The sequence below is a fragment of the Pygoscelis adeliae genome, unplaced genomic scaffold (genome assembly GCF_000699105.1).
Source record: "Pygoscelis adeliae isolate BGI_AS28 unplaced genomic scaffold, ASM69910v1 Scaffold54, whole genome shotgun sequence".
Taxonomy (NCBI): Eukaryota; Metazoa; Chordata; class Aves; order Sphenisciformes; family Spheniscidae; genus Pygoscelis; species Pygoscelis adeliae.
Window position 1 is genome coordinate 6,031,356 of NW_008824982.1, and position 18,090 is coordinate 6,049,445.

The window sequence follows — 18,090 nt, forward strand, 5'->3', positions numbered from 1 at the left end:
AGACCAGGTGGATGCACCCAAAAGAGGCTGTGACCCTATAGGAAGGCTGCCCTGGAACAGGCTCTTGGCAGGACCTGTGGACCCATGGAGAGAGGAGCCCACACTGGAGCACGTTTACTGGCAGGACTTGTGACCCCATGGGAGACCCACGCTGGAGCTGTCTGTTCCTGAAGGACTGCACCCCATGGAAGGGACCCACACTGGAGCAGTTCATAAAGAACTCACATTGGAGAAGTTCATGGAGCACTGTCTCCTGTGGGAGGGACCCCACACTGGAGCTGGGGAAGAGTGTGAGGAGTCCTCCCCCTGAAGAGGAAGGAGCGACAGGAGCAATGTGTGATGAACTGACCACAACCCCCATTCCCTGTCCCCCTGTGGCAGAGGAGGTAGAGAACTCGGGAGTGAAGTTGAGGCCAGGAAGAAGGGAGGGGTGGGGGGAAGGTGTCTTTAAGATTTGGGTTTATTTCTCATTACCCTACTCTGATTTGATTGGTAATAAATAAAATTAATTTCCCCCAAGTTGAGTCCATTTTGCCCACGACAGTAATTGCCAAGTGATCTCTCCCTGTCCTTACCTCAACCCACAAGCCTTTTGTTACATTTTCTCTCCCCTTGTCCAGCTGAGGGAGGGGAGTGATAGAGCAGCTTTGGTGGGCACCTGGTGTCCAGCCAGGGTCAACCCACCACATACCTGAAAGTTTAAGATTCAGATGAAATACATGTGGGAATTTGTAAGAGTTTGTTTAATGATACAAAATACGCATCATTCTCGAGTTATTAAACACATACATCATTTGCATTTGCTAAAGTGCTTGCTTTCATTTAGAAGTTTAAATCTTCAAGACCAGATACATTTACCAAGATCTGCAATTTAACTTACTTCTGGTTCCTGCATTTCCTAGTAAAGTGTACTAAATAATTATATTTTTCCACTTCAACACTGGGGTCATTTATTAACAGCAGATCGCAGTCTATAATCTAGCATATGGCTTTGTAGCACATACATGTACATGTGCACATGGCAAGGCAATACAGGAAGCATTAGGAAAAACTATGGTATGCATTTTTCCACCCGTAGAGTTAGAAATGTCTCCACAGGGAATTAGAAAGGAGATGAGATGCAGTAACATCACATCATACCACACTGAATTAATGCAAAAACATCATTAAGCCTGTCACTAAATTCAGTAGTTTTTAATCACAGTAATACTTATGGGCACAGTAGTATGATTAAGTTGTAAGTTCTTCACAGGCAAAGCAGACCTTACTGCACAGAGTGAGATTTGTTTCCCATCCTGATTTGCTATTTGCACAGTAGGCAAGCACACAAACACCCGAGAGATTTTGAAGTATATGTAAAAGGAATAGGAGACTGACCTTGCTATTGCTTTCAGCCAGAATATATTTGAACTCAGTTTTCCACATGTAAAGTGTTTGTTCATCCAGCTGCTGCATGTTGCACCCCTCCACCCTGTGCCTCTCAGTGAGTGTTTTATCTCCTTACCAGAATTGAAAGTTCTCTCATCACTGTATCTAGACTCAGCCTTTGTTGCTGAAGTTTCCCCATATGTTTCTTCTGTGCTGCTGTAGCCACAGGCTTAGCTTGTAGTTAGGTCAGTATATTTTATTCATAGTACAAAAAAAGATGTGGAAGAGGAGAAATAAGGCATTTCTGCTAGGGGTCACTAAGACAAAGGTGGATATCTGCTTTTGCTCTGTACAGAATGGACCGAGTCGTAGGATCCAATCAAAGTCTAGCTATTAATTTTTAAAGTTTTTTTAATGGGAGGAAAGAAAAAGCATTTGGGAATAACTTTCTCTCCCAATACATTCTAATACTTGTGCTAAAAGGATGAGTAAGCAGAGAGCTGCAGCTTGAAACAGCCCACCCTGACCTAGGCATAAACCATCACATCCCACAGAGTCAGACACCATCAGGAAAAGCATCTGTAAGCACGTGCTAAAGGACTACATTAACAAGATGTACTTGCTCACGTACTTTATATATCAATGTAATAAGGCATCAGAAAGTTTCAGAGCAGCTCAGGCTTGATGTGGACCTAGACACATTCCTTCTTTTCTGCAAGGTGTTGGTGGGGGCTTGGACCCTCAGGGCTGTGTTCTGATCACAGGGTCTTCATCAGTCCTCAGGTATTTTGCATCTACAGACTCCTTGAGCGCCCAGTCATGGAGGAGGCTGTAGTCGTAGTGCTCCTCATCCACTTGTTTTAGAAAAGCCAGTCCAGAAATGGCTTGCCACTCTCTGAGAGATGGGATACGGATTTCCTTTACATTTTCACTCCCTGGGATAAAGCCGAAGAACTTCCTTACGTGCTGCATGGCATAGAGCCTGGAGTGCTGGTCTGTCGCTTCATCAAAGAGCTCCTGCTCATTATGGACATAGCTGTTCCAGTATCTGAAATGTAGAAAGCTGAGGGGGGAGAAACAGCTTGCCAGGCAGTAAGACAGGAAGACAGTGATGACTACCACAGCGATCAGAAGCCAGCCAGCCACCTTACAAAGAAAAAGAAAAGAAAAAACTGTTACAGCTGAAAATACTCACAGTGGTAACTTCTGAGCATCAGAAAATCCGTAAGATGATCTTTACTTGCTTTTCCTGAATAATAAGGTTAACAAGGTTAAGCCTGGTAAGGGTCTGTTGCCATCAAACCCAGTCCCTGCCTACTGGAGGTAGCCACATAGTAAAGTCGCTTCTTTCTGTCAAGTTTAAGGAAGTTCTGTTGTATAATTTGTTAAGGATTTTGCCTCCACAGCTATTACTGTGAGAAGAGAAGCCATCTAATTCCTGGCCTGTATTAGCTTATAGCCTGTTTAGAACCAATTTTCTCTGAAGTGACAACTTAATGTTCCCCCTATTATTTACCCAGTATGTAAGCTTTTAGAATTGAGTCTGATCTGAAAACAAGGTTTTAATTTGGTTCACATGGAGCTCTCGCAGCCTGAGCCCCTTAGTCACATGTTTCTTATGCTTGAATGAAGAAACTTCATGCCCTCCCTGGCTCTTGAACTTCCATTTGTCTTACTTTTCAAGATACTAAGCAAGGAAGAATATATCCTCCAGTAGCAGGTAACAAACGGGACAACCAGACATAGCAATTTATGTACCTAAAGTTCAGTTCCACTTACAGGAACAAAGCAGGCTTCAAAACACATAGAGATTTGGCACTCAAGGCAGAAGATACTGATCCTGTTTTGTCCTAACAATTTGCCTGCTGATTTAACTCTAGTTCTCATCATTAGATCCGCAGGCAACAGAAGCAACACAAGTTACTCACTTGTGACTGGTATCGGAGTAGGAGAATCACTTCATCTCTTGCCCGGGTCAGCTCCGGAGGAACTAACTGACTGCATGGAAATGCAGCCAATATCCTTCTGCGTTCGCTAGCAGTAACATTAGCTCCATAATAATGCACGGAGACATACTCACTCATGGCACAGATGTAATATGAGCCATTTATCAGGGTAACTGCTAGCCACGTTACTGGAGCAACCAGTGCTCTCCCAGTGATGCTGCACAAGACAAAGCAGATCAGCTTGCATTGCAGTAACCGGTTTGGTGGAGCCTCTTCCTCAAGAGGAGACCTTTTGCCTGTAACCAGCCTCCAAGTCTGGTTGTTCAGGGCATAGCCAACAACCAGAAGGATCAGTGCAGGAACTCCTAGGAAAGCCAGCCCGTAGATGAGGTTCTGCCCCACATGGCAGGGACAGCTGAATGTAAAAAAAGAGAAAAGTTGCTGCCCACCAATTGTCAATATTGCAATTATAGCATTAGCGATAACAATCTCTTTGCCTTTTAGAAAAGTTAACCAGTTCGGAAGGAAAGTCATTTTAGATGCTTTTGCTTTAAGTCAATACTAGCTTTTAGTTATATTTAACTAATGTTAATGGCAGAGTAGAACAGAACAAACTCTAGCAGCTTAAAAAAAAAAACAAACCAAAACCAACCAACCCCTAAACACAACACCAAAAAATCCTGCTAGTCTTTCTCCTGCTACTAATTTTTTATTCTACTACCATGACAGCTAGAAGCTTGTTTGCTAGCTTTAAATATACTTACAGACATCCAATCATGTGTTTTAATTGATTCAGTAATTTATCTCAGCAGTTCTGGAACATTTAGCTTTTAGGCAATTGTGAGCTCTGCCACCCCCTTGCTAATTGTCTGAAACTAACGATAAATTCTCCCTACCTTTTGGATGACATGCAGTGCTATCAAACCTATGACTACCCTGTCAGGGTTAATTGGCAAGCTGTTTGCTAATCAATGGCAATTAGCAGAAGCATGGTGTGGGACTAGGAAAACAAAAAAAGAAAAAAGGAGATCTTTCAGCTATTCTTCATAAAAAAACAACCAAACAAAGCCTTGTCAAGTGGACTGATTATAAAAAAAGAAGCATTTAAAATTTAAAATGCTTCAACTTTTAAATAAAACCAGAAAAGATTCCATAAGTCGCACAAAGTTTGGAATCCCAATGCTGTTCATATTTAATGGCAGTTCTGGTTCTGAGGCAATTTGCTCTCCAAACACTGGAGTCTGAGACGTAGTTACCTGCTGGACCATGAGGATTTTAGTGTTTCCCCTGTAGGTGGCAAGAAGCTAGCATGTCTCTTTTCCTGACAGTGTTGAATGTTTCCTTCGGAAAGTTTTTTTTGGTAATGTGCAGTCTGCTATTCACTTCACACAGTGTCGAGCCAACTTCAGGCATGCTCATGATAATAGCTGGCATTTATATAGCATGCTTGTGACTACAAGTTTTAAGATTTTCTGTAAGTATCGTCAGTCCCGTTCTGTGGACAGAGGTAGATAGCAATTTTTCGGTTAAACGTTTCCAGAGCTGGTTTCTGAATATTGGGATGTATGATCTGGGCTCTCAGCATCTCTCACAGATCAAGCCTTAAACAGAGGTTAATTTAAAACGTTTCACTCCTGATGATTTTCTCCGGCTCGCACTTTGTCTATGGTCATGCTATCCAGTAGTTCTGTACATTGCATACCCTAGGCTGATCTGAATATGCAAATACCTGTGTTTAAATTCTGAGAAGTCTAACCGCCTGTAATATAAACATTTTTACCAAGAACAGAGAAAAAATTAGCCAGAAAGTCTATGAGGAAAATTGTCTTCCCATTACAGATGGCTGTCATCTCCAGCATGTGTGGACTTGATATAATAGTGTCTGACCGCAGAGCCTCTTCTCTCCTCTTGCAGAGAGGGTTGCTAATAATAACTTTCAGCTCAAAAAGTAGTTCTAGCACCCATGGTATCTGCTTGGGTGGCAGAGACACTCTCACAGCTGTTACGCACATGGATGGCATGTTATACACGTCTTGTGTGTTTGCTAGGCAAGGCCTTGTTCCTCCAGTGCACTGTTAGGGTGGACGCCTGCTTGTCTCATCCCCAGTCACAATCTGTGAACGAGGTCCTTGCTGGTAATTGGCTCTATGTGACGCCGTTACACAAAATTGTGTAATGGCAATTGAGGCAGAGCTCACAATTGCCATTACACAAAATTAAAAGCGATAGAGAAACACGCTGAAACATCCAGCAGCACTTTGCCACAGCTTTTCTGGAACCTGTTGTTAAGTTCTTGGTTGGATGGGCAGAGTAGTAGCACAACAAAATGCCAGTGCTCTCTGAACACTGCCATTTTAAAGCTTCATTTTCTTTCAGTATCACAGGATTTTCAATAACTTTTTTTTTTGTACTAGTGTCATTATATTTTGAAAAAGTTTGCCTCCTCTAAATTCAGTGGAATAAACCCATCAGGCTAATACAGAATTATTTTGAAGATGTGTTTTGTAAGAGTCTTCCATTATGCCTCAGTTAATTTTAAAATCTCCGATTGATTGCTGCTGAGCTTTCTTTGGGAACCCATGTCTTATTTTGTATTAAGGGAGAAAGGCTTTCCCAAGCATCACTTGTTTACTCAAGAAAGACATTAGATGTGAAACTGAAGAGAGCTACAACACTGAAATATTCATAGTCAGCCTAAGGCTGTTGAATGAGGCAATTTATACAATCAATACAACAACTTTGTACTGCTGCATTGTCACTTCTTTGGCATTTGCCTTCATGCTGTGCTGTAAATAATCCTGCTGGCTTATCCTATTGTGGAACAAATTACAGGGTTGGATCCAATTAAGAGCTTGGGCGGCACATCAAACCTTTAAGTACTCGCCTTTGCAGAGGAACCCGGTGTCCTGAGGTAGACGTTTAGGCTCTTTATCTGATGCCCAGGAAGAGTTAGGACTGAATGCAATCCAAAATACCACTACCTGAGGTGACAGCCAGCTTGCCTCTGAGGCAAAGAGATGCTTATAGCTGACATCTGAGGCAAGTAGGCTACATGGGCAAACTTTAGCGGTGGTTTTGCTTGTCATTTTGCAGGGCTCTCTCAGCTTGAATTCACTGCCAGGAACCTCACTTATGAGAATAAGTGATTTTTTTTTAAGAACTGAGAACGGTTTGTCATTTTCTTTTAAAACATGGTTATTGGAAGACATATTACACCTTCCTATCCTCCCATACACAAGCAAACAGTTTTTATTCTGTTGTTTGCTTTTTATTGAAATAAAGCAGCCATGGCAGAAGGGAGAGATTGGTGTCAGTTCCCTTCTCCATCTGATCTAGTCAAAACTCGCTCACTCATCTCTTTCTTCCTCAGTTATTATTAGTGATGTGGTGTGACTGTGGTGGGAAGAAGCTGTATTCTCCATCTTTCCTGCCACAGTTCTACCAGTTGCACTTAGTTCCCCCACAGAGAGGATTCTGATATTTATTGGATCAGAAAAGATTAGGATTTTGTTATCTAATGGCCAGGAAAAGGTAGAGAGAGGGAGAGGGAAGTGTTCTTCTATTTTCCCTCTGAAGGTTGCTTTCTGTAAAGTTTGGAGGAGGAGGCTGAACCCTGGTCTCTCCAGTCCTGCGCAAATGTTTTTCAACACTGAGTTAGCAGTCAGAAGGATGATGTTTTGTGCCTCCTCTAGCTGCATTTTGAGTTATATTTTGCATGGATGTTAACCCTGTCTGTGCATGTTAGAAAGCATGCTGTGGAAGTACCTGCATGACAGATTTCCTGTGGGAGCATAGGGGAGCACTGCCCGTGTCCTGCGTTCTGCCCAGTCGCAGGTTGGCTTCAGGCTGCCAAGTCATTTTCATGGTCTCGTTGGCCTGGTTAAGGGAGAAGTTCCTCTCCCCTTAAGCAGGACAAGCACTGATGAGAATGTCATCAATAAGCTTTATGTTAAGGGAAGAATAGAAACCTGTTAATGATTTTTTTAACGTACATCTTTTGCTTCAGAATTCTGCTGTGCTTTATAGGCAAATTTATATGAGATTTTAGGTGCCTGCAGTGAGTTTCAGCAGAAAGTAGGCACCCGAATCCAAAAATACCCTCTTGAAAACAGTTCCTGAGATGCCTAACCCAACCAAGGAAGTTTCAGCAGGTCACGCTGAAAACGCTTCCCAGGCAGGGCACTACAGGCAAAGTGGCAGGACCAGCACTCCTTTATTCCGAAACATGGCCAAAGCAACAGCCGCACTGGGCTTTGAGTAAAAGCACTCATTTGTGATGTGGGAAACCTGTGTTCAAGTACTTTTTTTTCATGTAGCTTCAAACCCCCATCACCTACCTTCTTGCGATTTGAAAGAATTCAGTTTTCTGTGAGTGGAATATTTAACACAAGATCTATTGAGCTGGAGACGGAGAGCAAACAAAAGCCTGATCCTTAGTACAATGTATTGTACTAATTTGGACACCCATCTTTTGTGGCAAGTGTATTCTTGTTTTGGCTCAAAGAACTTTTTAAGGGTTTTTTTTAGGCATTTGACACCTAATTCATTATTGACCTTTATATTACACTCTGCTCTGCGATATTCATGTTTGGGAGAATCCTTAGATACTGGACTACTAAAGAGATCATGTGCTTAGCTCTACAGGTTTCAGGTGTCCCGTAACAGCCAGTCCACTATAAGAGACAGGGTGCTGGTACATACTTTTATGCATGCTTTTGAACTTCAGGAGATATGTTGTGTATTTTTTTTGTCAGTTTAATGGGAATGAAGAGACCTGGTGTAGTCTAATGCTCAAGCAGTGTGCCAGACCAACCTTCTTGAGGCTGAAGGCTAAAATCTTCCCCTGACAAACATGACAGAAAGGGAGGTGATGATAACTTCCTCACTATTCAAATTGCCTTGGATTATTTCTGAGAAGTCTACGTTAAGGTTTAAAAGAGGTGCCAGATATGTGCCAACCTCTACTCTTTTCACAGGGCTGCAAGTGGGATGACAGTTAAAATTAAGAAGGTGGTTTTGTTCTGTTCCTGAAGATGTGGATGCAGTCCACCATTGACTTGTTTCCCTCCCTGGAGCCATTGAATCCCCAGTTTATTGGGACACACCACTTCATTTTCTCAATCATGTGCAAACTTTTCAAAATGTAGTACGTTCTACCTAATACTTCATATTATATGTGTGAATGTACATGTATACATGTGTGCACATATGTATTTTCCAAACAATGCTGATGTGTTCTTACCACGCATTGCACTGTCTGGTCCACAGTGTTCCTTCATGATTGTAGTATTAATGCAGGCTGAAGTAATTTGTCCTTGTATTCAGAACTGGATAAATAAAATGGTGCTCATTTATCAGTAGCCTTAAGTGCTTTGTGATGGTTTCACTGCAGTTAAATTATGCTAATGATAATCTTTTAGAGCTGTTTTTTAAAATGCAATGCAGTACACTTTCTTATGGAGTATGGGATGTCTTTTGCAATGAGAGACATATTTGGTGCTTGTTGCCAGTTGGAGACAACCTGAGAAACAAACCCATCTCAGACTCAATTTAGAAATGCAAGTAGCTGTCTAGAGAATTGTAATGCCTGGCTTTTATAATTTATTTAAATTTAGATATGGGAAGTACTTACAATAGCTTCACTTATAAAATGGAGTCGGATTTTACAGGGCCAGAAAAGTGCCTATAAAAAAATGGAAGAGGCTTATTATATTGTAAAGTTGTTCACACCAGCTTGTTCTGTGTAAAATGAAAGCTGTTAGGATGACTATGTTTTCCATAGAAAAAGCTGTCCTATTTTCTGTTGTTGAATTGTGTCATAACTTTAAACTACCATTTTTTAAAGTAAATTAATCCTTCTTATCCCAAATGAATCACATCTGCTGCTTTCTGTGTATCTGGAGTAGTAAATACCTGTAATTTTACTCCATCACTGAATCTATTAATTAATTGAAATTTAATAACAGTATGGTATTCAGATGAGGCCATGCATTTTTACTTCCTTTCCTGAGAGGACTCAGTGGGAATATATGTGGAGATAAGTCCTATAAGGAAAGACAGCTACCTGATTCATTTCTAAATTCACTAGTGACCAGTGTCTAAATTTATTGCAAATCTAAACTAACAGAATAGGCCAAATTTAACTCGGGGGAAAGCAGAAAAAGTAAGCCGAACCTTCCTGGCTGTTCATAGCAGGGATGTTTATGAATAGGGGTTATAATAGGTTAAGAATGATATCAGATCCCCTAGAAACATCATTAATGAACGTGCCATTTGCACAAGCTGGCAGCTGTAGCAGGTACACAGTTTATTCCTCTGGGAGTTTGGGTGCTCTAGATCTGTCCTGCGAACTTTGCAGAAACATGGTGGTAGTAGTGCTTTGTAACCCACACGGCTCCTGCCTAGGCAGACGTTAACTCACCAGACTAAAGCAGTCAGAGCTGACAGAAGACTATAGCTCCTTTAAGTTGAAAATGATCAATTTTTAATTATCTTGTGCAGCAGTATCTTGCAATTGTGTTTTTATTCTTCAGAGAGGGAGCTTTTGTTAACTCTCCAGACACCAAAACCTGACACAAACAACAGAATGAATTTGCTGTCCCTAAAAACGTAAGACCTGTGAATCTCTTGGGGCTGCCCAATTTGACTTCCCTTGGCTGTTTGCTGTGTGTTTGATTACAAATTGTTCTTGTGGATGGAGTGGTTATTTATGTTGTGTACAGGGGCAGATCTGTTGCCGGTCAAATTCCTCCCAAAGGGCTTGGTACACGTAGAGAATAGGCGGAGCATCAGCAGCATTACAGATTGCAGCAAACACATCTCATGCAAAAGGCAGAAGAGCAGAAAGGAGAAAAGTTTAGAGAAGGGCAAGAGGAAATACAGTGACTGAGAGAAAACTATGCTGCTTGAGGAAGAAAAAACATAAACTGACAATCAAGTGCATCAAGCGTTACACAAGCAACATGCCTCGGCCACCAGGAAGAAAGCAGGAGAACCACAAAATAGTAAGACATTTTTGTAATGTGCAATTAAATGGTGCATGGAGTAAGAATAAGCTGTTATTGTATTGATGTATTTTATACAGTCATGTTTCCGGATAGCCTGAAAGTACTGAAAGGATGGGATGAGAGAGCAGAGGTGCTGGCAGCATTTATGGCTACAGTGGGACCCCCTTGTGAGCTGCCAACAAGCTGCCAGCTATTAAGCAGTGACATAAAAAAGCCTGCCCATGGGACCTGGAGTCTGTTTGACTCTGAGCAGTAATACTGAGATTTGCTCTAGGAGCCTTCATATCTCTCCAGCTACCTTGACCATGACATGAAATGATTTTCAGACAGTCCTGCCCTCAACATGAATCCTTGAGGCCAAAACTCTCTTCTTGTTTTGGAGATAAGAAGCTGTGCCAGCCACATCTCTACCCCATGAACAGTTACGGGAAGAGATGGTTCATCTGGGACCGCAGCATACCTGGTACCCACTAGGTACTTACTCCATTAAAAACTGTGTGCCTCTTACATAGCAGACCACGTCTTCTTTTGGGGGTGATGTTGCATGAGCAGGCGTCCTTCTTCATCCTCCTAATGTTGTGATTTTTCTATGCACAGGGAGTGCACCATCACAGGATCTCAACATCTGGCTTTAAGGCCAAAATCTGATTCTTGGGGAAACAATGGTAAAAGTGTAACCATTGTCTTTGAATGTTGGCTTTGACCATTGGTCACATAGCACAGAATTCTGTCAGTGTTATATAGACCTGACATAGACTGGTCTATATAACAGAAGTTATATAGACCAAAACTTCCTTCTTTTTCTGCACTTCATGTTAATATTCTCCTAAAGCTCCAGCAGTTGTTTTAAATATACTGCATGCAAGATTTTCCCAAGAGGCCTTCTTAAACTGCATGGTCACAAAAAGCAGTATTTTGTGCCAGTAAAGATACCGGTTATTCTCCTTCTTGTTCTCTGGCAGTGGTGTGTCTAAATACGAAAAATTCAGATAGCAAGTTTCCTCAGAATCTCTATCTGTGGTTGAAAATTTCTGACTGTTTAGGAATATTTTTACCACAAGTCCAAAAAACCAAAGTGCCATAATGCGGAAATAAGGCCACAGTAGTTTAAAAAACCCAATAATAGCACTGTGTCTTGAAGAGAATATGTTTGTATCTAAAAGTATAATTATGACACATGTATCTACGTATACATACGTATAACAAACTGAAGAGAGAGGAAGTTGCTAGTAAGGAAAAGAGAACATAGACAACTGTAGAAGACTGATAATAAAAACAAAGTGACTGTCTCGCTGACTGGGCACTTAACTGCATGTTTTTACTTTATCTGTAGTGCTGAGATTCTGAACAGGTTTAGGAAAGATGGGCACAAAGTTTCTGAGACTGCGATCTGTTCAGAAGCAGAGGTCTAAGTGCTTAGAGAGATTTATGGTCAAAGATAGAAATCCCAGGTAAGTTTCTGTGCCTCTGTGGTTAGATAGTCATTAAATGAAACACAGAGAGAAGGAGATCTCTGTTCTGTGTTTGGATGGTTCAATTCCACAAAAGTCTTCCTTCAGGAACTTAGAGCCTTAATAGGAGCTGGGGCAGTGGAGAAGTTCCAGAAGGCTTTAAGACAATGTTGTGTCAATTTCTGAAAAGGGGACAGAGGTCTCCACTGAAAAAGAAATAGAAGAATATAATATAATTAAAGTTAATGTGCGTAAGTTTATGGACAAAAAATACTCTAATGGATTGCAAGAGTGGCTGATAAATACAATTATGTTGATATAGTATGCTTAAGTTTCTCTAAGGCATTTGTCTTATTACAACACAGACTTTTTGCTGAGACTAGAGCAATACAGAACCTGTATGACATCCATTTACTCCATTAAAAACTTGTTAACGAGAATTTGGCAAAGTGTGCAATATTATTGTAAACAGGAGCTATCACCAAGGCGAGTTTAGGAAATGGTTCCATACTACTTAAGATTTTGAACAGTGACTTGTTAAAATGGGAACATTGATTAAACTCCAAGCTTTTGATGCAAAGGGAGCGGGAAGAGGTCTTTCCATCAAGCCATTCTTCCTTTCCTTGTGTGATTTGTTCTATTGTTTTCATTGGTATTCACTATTATTTTTCCACAGGCTATAAACGAAAAAGCACCTCTAGTCGGCCCACATGCCACAGGCCTGTAGCACTTCCTTTAATTAATTCCTGTCCAAGTTTAGCGAGAGTCAACCTAGTCTCTCGCCTAAAGGCCAGCTGCTACTCCTGCTAAATACATTCAATTCTGCAGTGCCATGGAGGTGATGTGGCAGGGCAGGGAGGGAAGAAAACTTTCCTCCAGATTGGCGCACAGCTGAAGATCCCAGACTAGTGCTTGTGACAGGATCTGTGCAGAGATATGCCTTTGACCTCTTCAGTTGCTCTCCATGCTCCTTGGGCAGGCAGCTGTAATCCTCACCCGTCCCCTTTATCTTGCTCATGCGGTGGAGCCATACCAACCACATCTTCTGTACTAAGATACAGAAATAATGTCACAATGAGATTGTCCAGGCATTTGGAGAGCTAGTATTGACAGTGATTAAAGTTACTTGTAAAGACTGATAAAGAAGGGGAACTGTCAATGGGACTGATTCTTTTCTACTCTGCTTGTTGTTATTCTTTACACTTGTGCTGAATTATAGTAGTTTTTATTATTCTGAGCTAATTTTTTAATCTACTTTTTTTTGGAGGGGGAAAGCAACTGATGATCTGAATCAGATCAACCATACCTTTGTGAAGTAACTGGAATTTCAGTGTGTATGCTGTTGTTCCTATTATAAAAGGACAAATAGCTCATTGCCTCTATTATTCTTCCTGCAACTAAATGCTTGTCATTCATCTTGGATGGCGCTTGACAGCATTTATCAATCCAGCATACATACGTGTGGTTATAGGATGCAAGAATGCACCTGATGAAAATAGCTGTATCCCAAGAAATGGTATTTCTGACAAGCAAAATCCCCGTGCAGAGACTCAAGTGATGATCAATTCAGGTTCTGTCACACTTGAATTGTGGATTTCAGTGAATACACATCCATGGACAAAAGTTTCTTTATTAATGTAAATGTTATTTTTGCTTGCTTTTAATACAGTAGCAGCTCAAAAGTGTGGGAAAGTTTGATTCTAATTTGCTTCATTTTCGATTTCCACCTTTTCTGGCAGAGCAGAGAACTTTTTGTACTCACGTATGGGGCTTTGGTAGCCCAGCTGTGCAAGGACTATGAAAAAGATGAAGATGTCAACACCTGTTTAGATAGAATGTAAGTACTGCTTTAAATGTTCAACTTCATCGATAATGCTATTTGTCCACCTGTATGTTACCTTTCAGCTTATGAGTTCCAGCACTCTGTCTAGGATTACAGAGATCACGGGGATAAAGTTCAATATTCTGTCAATAGAAATAATGCTAATTTGTGAATTAAGATCAACAATTAGCTTTTGAGTTCTCAGAAGAAATGTGTCAGGATTGTTTCGATAGCTTACACTTGTTCCTTGTTGATCCTTTGTTATGCTAATTAATAATATAAACTTCTAAATTTCATCTCCTACATCCATGCATTCAATGTCAACTTCAGCGTTAACTCTCCTCTTCTATTTCTTCGTACCCATGTTATTTCAAACTAGACAAGCTTTTTGTTTCTCACAGGTATTTTCTAGTTAACATGCATTTCTGTGTTCACTGTCGATGTGGCCTTCCCACAGCTCCCCCTCATCTAGCTACACCATGGTTTTGTGACTTGGGCAGCTAAGAAGTAGTCACAATTCCAGGCTGCAGGGATTTGGCTTAGGTGACTCAGTCAATAGGCAGCCTCCTTCTGTAGTCAGTCGCCTTCCCCGAGGGGGTAATTCAGGTGTCTGACTTGATAACTCTGAATTGTCCCCTGTGGGGTGGCTCTCTTCCCCCCTCCCTGGGTTAGGGGCAGACAGGCCTCTCACCTTTAAAAGACGATACAGCAGTGAGTGAGATAGCACAACTGGTCAATGAGGAACTGATTTTTACATGGATAACCTCTTTGGAAAATGAAGATCCTATGTTATAGGATCCTGTCATCCTGACTGAGATTCCTAGGCATTATCACAGTAAAAATGGTGTCACAGAAAATCAGCAAGAAACAACTTTTGAGCTGGTTAACAAGCAGATATACTAAGATCTTCAGCAGAAGAGTAAGGCTTGTGTTTTCAGGCAAAAATGGACATGCAAAATGGATTCACAACAATCACAGTGGACAGAATACCTGACCACTTTACTATTAATCTGAAAGTTTGCAAACAAGCTATAGTCCAATAGCTATCGATGGAAGTGAGTAAAAGAAATCATTGATTGAAAAAGAGAGAAGTAATTTCTTCACAAACTGAGAAGGGACAACATCCCTCAGATATTTATTTTATATTCATCTTTCATTCAGCTCTGATGAAAATCATACATTTCAAAAATACACAGGCTTCTTTATGATGCTACAGTAGAAATTACTAAAGGGCAGTTTTGGAAGATGTGGAGACATATTTTACTCCTTGTGTTTTTATTATTATAGCTGTTTCTATAAAATCTTTTTGGTTTTGTGTTGAGAAAGACTTGATAAAATAATGACAAGCAATATGGCCATCTTCTGTGAAGATGAAAACAGCCCAGCTTGAGGAAGAAACCTTATAGATTTGCAGACCTGTGACAGTTGGGGACAGTATTCTTAGCTCTCTCTCTCTTATATGTACATATATAATCTGTAGTGAGAAGGGTGTTTTTCACTGTACAGTTGCCAAATAGCTGCTTGACAATTTATTATTCATTTGACTTTGCAAATCTAAGGCATAAAAGTTGAAAAGGATGTAAGTAGTCTTGTACATCACCAACACATACCTTGCTAACTGCTGATGACATATATACCAATGTTATTGATATTGATACTTAGGCAATAAATAAATATTTCATTGTTTTCTGATGCATGACGTACTGCAATTTTAAACTTCACGCTGTGAAAACCACTTTTCGGTCTTGTCATCACATTAGACATCAGATCACTTTTTGGCTTCTTGTCAAAGACGTGGTACAAAATCAGTAATAAACTCCATCGAGTTCAGGCTGCTTCACTGAGGGTGTAGGGCCTCTGACAAACAGGCAGAGACTGCCAACATCCACATAAATGGAAAGGAAAAATACCCTAAAAACATTTCTGAGTTGAAATGTCTGAATTTCACATTCCTTCCTAACATTTGTGTCAATCTCTTTCCCAGTCCCAAAAAATGCTTGGAGGCATAGCTATTTTGCACACTATGTAGTTACTGACCTTTGTTAATGTGTGAGAGCTAGGAATGAATATTTGTTTTATAAAATATTCCATTAACTTCCATCCTTTTTTATTTCATTTCTCTGAAATTGTAGTGTTTTAAATACAAAACGAAGGTGGTGGTGTACTGAAACTGTATATTAACTAGCAACTTTTGGATTCTTTCTGCAACTAGTAGATGAAGGGAGAGAACATGTTAGAAAAAAGACAAAGAGGGAATTGTGGAGGAAGAGCGAAAAATGAGGTGAAGAGATAAGAGGATAAAGTGAAAGAGGTCAGGTGTGAGTCTATTTCCTATGGGTTTTCCTGGCACCTGAACGCTGCAATAAGCGTGCCCAGGATTTGCTGAACTCCATACCAGCCCAGAGGTGAATGCTGTGACTTGAAGGGACAGGGCATCTCTGCCTGTTGACAGAGACAATGTGAGATGAACTCTGGGGACCACAGAGGAATGGAGAAAATCCTGTGCTATGTTATCCTATCCTATTTTTAGTGAGAAAGCAGTATTAATCAGGTGTATTATTTATATATTATACTCATATATCTAACATCTAATATTTTTTCATATATGTAAATATAAATGTATGTATAGACAATGTGTATATAAACAACATTCATATCATCCTTGCCAGGAGTATCGTGCTTGAAGGAGTATGACTCCTTAAATGACTACATGAACAGCAATCCCACTGTGCTGCAAAATGTGGTAGAAAGAAGAATCTAGAGCAGCAAAATCTGTTGTCCTCAAAGCCATTCATTTAGGAATACGCAGCTGTTTTGCTGAGAAAGCACAAGAGACAGGTTAGGGAGATGGTGGGTGGAAAGAAGTTCCTCATTTTGAGTGTTAACTTTCTTTGTTTTCTCCTTAGGGGATATGGCATTGGTGTAAGGCTGATTGATGATTTTTTAGCTCGTTCAGCTGTGAAAAAGTGCCGCAGTTATTCTGAAACCGCAGACATGATTGCACAGGTAAATAAGATTTACATTCTCTAGAGCTTAATCAGCTTCAGTGGTCTTAGCTTTTCCCTCCTCCTCTATCAGTTTGCTCCAGAACAGTGACCTACATTTTCCGCTATATCATGGTTGTCTTATCATAAAACACTGATCTCCACAATCACACCCATGCTTCCATTGGGTGAAATACAGCCTTTTCCTTATCTACAACTTCATATCAACTGGTAGCTCACAGAGGTTGGCCTTGAGAGGAGACGTCGGTTTCTACCTCTGTAGCGTAGTGCTACATCAGGCTGGGAAAAATACAACATTCAACAGAACACAAAAAATGTGATGTTTAGTGAGATAAGAATTTTGCGGATGGTCTTGATAAACCCACAGTAGAAAGTTCACCACATAGGGTCGTCAGAACCACGGAATTGGTTCACATAGGTATTAGTTTTATATCTGAGTTGAGGACAGAGAACACAAAATGGGATACCACCTGTGAGAGGCTGCCAACCCCTGACCTAAACTGACCTTAAAGTCAGTTGCTAAGCTGAAATTAAAATTCTTCTATTCCTGGTAGCCTATGAGGCGTTTTGCCATTCGAATAATTAAAAAGTTTCTTTTTGTTTGCTGCAGCTTAAGCTGATTTCTTCTACTCTTGCCAGAGAATGCAGCAAACAACAAAAAATGATCTAGTTTTAGGAAACTTCAAATCATATATTCCCTCACTTTTTTCTTTTTCTAGTAGCATAAGCCTTAACCATCTCACACAGATCTTAAACTTTGAAATTCTTACTCCTGACATCTGAATCTCCTCAGCATCTCTGTAATTATCTTAGATGTTTTTTAACCTTAAAATGGTAATATTAGGAATAAGCCGCAGGATTTTCTGTGAAAGGAAGACTCAATGGTAGCAGAGAAGAACTGTAAGAAAGGAAAATGAGAGGAACATTTTCCTCACTACCCACAAATCTAATAACAAAATCAAAGAGATAAAATCAGAGTGGGTACTTTCGCCTTCTTTGTTCTCTTTTATTGAGTAGTCTTCCACACTACTGTCAGACAAGAAAGATCTAGGAGGAAATTTAGTGGCAATACATGGGTTTCTGAAGATGTATTTTTGCCCTCATGGGCAAGTCGTATTTCCTGGGGAAGCTCAAAGAGAAATCCATAGGACGTCCAGCCCCTTTAGACTGCTGAGTCACTGTAAAGGAGGTGGTAGTTCATAGATATTGAGTTAGCTCAGACTAATACCTGCTCAGGTCATGGTGAATGATCCCTTTTATCCTTTATGATTTTCAGCTATGAAGTGTTGCCAGTGAAGATATGCCTGGCCTTTCCCAATGGCAAAAATTAACCACGCTTTGTAACAAAGAATTGTTTGCTAGGTTGCGGGGATTAACGGCACGGACTCTGGCAAGCAGCAACCAAAGACCTTTATTGCTCTATATTAGGGTAATTTATAGCAAGCAGAAGTGTCAACGCACTATCCGCAGCCTGCAGATAGGTTCCAGCCT

At 40.5% G+C, this 18,090-nt stretch overlaps 2 protein-coding genes across 2 annotated transcripts in view; one reads left to right on the plus strand and one right to left on the minus strand.

The window, feature by feature from the left end:
* Positions 1–2,109: 2,109 nt before the first annotated feature.
* On the minus strand, positions 2,110–3,848 carry FAM26D (family with sequence similarity 26, member D). Its single transcript, XM_009325695.1, has 2 exons — positions 3,297–3,848; positions 2,110–2,514 (listed from the first exon to the last, which is right to left on the minus strand). The coding sequence occupies exons 1-2, from the start codon at positions 3,846–3,848 to the stop codon at positions 2,110–2,112; spliced, it is 957 nt and encodes a 318-aa protein (XP_009323970.1).
* A 6,403-nt stretch (positions 3,849–10,251) lies between these two features.
* The window catches only part of TRAPPC3L (trafficking protein particle complex 3-like), a 21,769-nt gene continuing 13,930 nt past the window's right edge, over positions 10,252–18,090 (plus strand). Inside the window, 3 exon segments of the mRNA XM_009325665.1 lie at positions 10,252–10,318; positions 13,512–13,609; positions 16,501–16,600. Of these exon segments, the coding sequence (XP_009323940.1) occupies positions 10,277–10,318; positions 13,512–13,609; positions 16,501–16,600 (240 nt within the window). The 5' untranslated portion in view covers positions 10,252–10,276.